The sequence below is a fragment of the Pyrus communis genome, chromosome 1 (genome assembly GCF_963583255.1).
Source record: "Pyrus communis chromosome 1, drPyrComm1.1, whole genome shotgun sequence".
In the NCBI taxonomy this organism is placed as follows: Eukaryota; Viridiplantae; Streptophyta; class Magnoliopsida; order Rosales; family Rosaceae; genus Pyrus; species Pyrus communis.
In genome coordinates this window covers 27032715-27035031 of record NC_084803.1, presented here as the reverse complement: position 1 = coordinate 27035031, position 2317 = coordinate 27032715, and the positions used below count along the sequence as shown (strand labels likewise).

At 44.4% G+C, this 2317-nt stretch overlaps 1 protein-coding gene across 1 annotated transcript; it reads left to right on the top strand.

Annotated features, from left to right (window-relative positions):
* Positions 1 to 281: 281 nt before the first annotated feature.
* On the top strand, positions 282 to 2317 carry LOC137725464 (uncharacterized; the record flags this gene model as incomplete). Its single annotated transcript, XM_068464158.1, has 2 exons — positions 282 to 773; positions 1610 to 2317. Coding segments are annotated over 2 exons (1200 nt in total), but the record flags the coding sequence as incomplete, so codon positions are not given.

Genomic DNA, 2317 nt, shown 5'->3' with positions numbered 1-2317 from the left:
GCTCTCGGCCTATTATAGAGAACATCTCCGACTTTAACGGTGATTTTGAACGCACTTTGAGGAGAACGAGGAGTCAACAAGAACCACCACAACCTGGGCTTGAAGAAGACGAAGTAGGTGTAGAAGAAAAGCCCACGGATCAGATTTTTGAAGAAGAACAAGCCATGGCAGCAGATAATAGAACCATCAAGGAGCTTTCGGCCTCGGGTTTGGATAATGCATTGCCTCTTTGTATCCAATACCCCACGGCTGCAGAGGGGAAGACTGAGGAATTTGAACTCAAATCCAGTTTGTTACACCATATTCCGAAGTTCCATGGCTTGTCTATGGAAGACCCCAACAAACACTTGAAGGAGTTCGAGGTGGTTTGTTCGAGCATGACCCTCGTCAATGTGGATGGGAGTATATTGAAGATGAAGGCCTTTCCATTTTCACTTATGGACAAGGCCAAAGATTGGCTCTACGAACTAGCCCCGGGAACTGTGACTTCGTGGGAGAGTATGAAGCGTGCTTTCTTGGAGAAATTCTTCCCTACTTCGAGAGTGATTCTCCTACGGAAGAAAATTAGTGGTATTCAACAGAATCATGGTGAGACATTCCCGGCTTATTATGAGCGCTTCAAGGGCCTTGTAGCTTCATGTCCTCAACATCAAATGAAGGAGGAACTTCTCCTTCAATATTTCTATGAGGGCCTCCTTCCTATCGAACGTCAAATGCTTGATGCATCAGCGGGAGGAGCATTGGTGGACAAAACACCAAGGGATGCCAAGATTCTCATAGCCAACCGAGCGCTCAACGCTCAACAATATGAAGGAGTGGGTCAAAGGGAAGCCCCACGACAACAAAGTGTAAATGAGGTGAGTGCTATTTCTGAAATTCAATCACAACTTGCTAATCTTACTTCTCTTGTTTCTCAGGTTGTGATTGGTCCAAAAGCACAAGAACACCAAGTTTGTGGCGTGTGCTCAATTCAAGGGCATCCATCCGACAAGTGCCCTCAACTAATCGAGAATGGTGGGTGGGAATCTGCCAATGCAATTGGTTTCCAAGGACAAAATCAAAACAACCCATACTCGAACACTTACAATGCCGGATGGAGGGACCATCCAAACTTCAAATGGAGGGAGCCACAACAAGCTGCCCAACAAGGAGGATTTAGGCCAAACCCCCCTGGTTTTTATTCCAAGCCGTATGCACCCCAACAACCCCAACAACCTTCGGCATCATCTTATTCAGGTACGTCCTTGGAAAGTGATCAAGCTATGCAATTACTAACCTCTATTTCGCAGGGTTGCAAAATCCAAACAACAGGATAGCAAATAACGAGAAGGAGATGACGGATATGAAGAAACAAATAGGGCAGATTTCTGAGTTCCTTGGACAGATTAGAGAGTAAGGAAAGCTTCCTAGCTCAACCACAGTCAATCCAAAGGGAGGATTCGAATCCGCCAAGGCCATCACCCTAAGGGGTGGAAAAGAAGTTGGGACCGAGCCAAACAATCCCAAATCTGCCCATAAAGTAGATGAAGAGACGACACAACCTGAGGCAGATCACCCTAACTCGGCCAAATCAGGTAATTTAAGTTCAAATTCATGTACTTCACGTCCTAATCTGCCCAATGTACCTTTTCCTCGCAGGTTCATGCAAGAAAAAAAGGAAGAAAGCGAGAAGGACATTCTTGAAACGTTCCGGAAGGTGCAAGTGAACATACCGCTTCTCGATGCAATCAAACAGGTTCCAAAGTATGCTAAATTCCTCAAGAACCTATGCAATACAAAGAGAAGAAGGGCAAACAAAGAGGTAGTGAAGGTAAGCGAGAATGTGTCCGCTGTTTTGCAACGTAAACTGCCTACCAAGTGCAAAGACCCCGGTAGTTTCACGATTCCTTGTGTGATTGGACATAATCGTTTTGAACATGCCATGCTTGATTTAGGTGCATCCATAAATGTCATGCCTTATTCTATTTATGCATCTATGAATTTGGGTGAATTAAAACAAGATGGTGTAATTATACAATTGGCTGATCGTTCTAACGCGTATCCAAAAGGAGTTTTGGAGGATGTGCTTGTGCAGGTGAACCATTTAATTTTTCCGGCTGATTTCTACGTCCTAGACATGGAGGATTCAGCCCATTCTACATCTTTGCCGATTCTCCTTGGTAGGCCATTCATGAAGACGGCCCGAACGAAGATTGATGTATACAAAGGCACCTTGACAATGGAATTCGATGGGGAAGTGATTGATTTTAATATTTCTGAAACTATGAGATATCCCGTTGATGACCATTCTTGTTTTTCCATTGATGTTATCGATTCT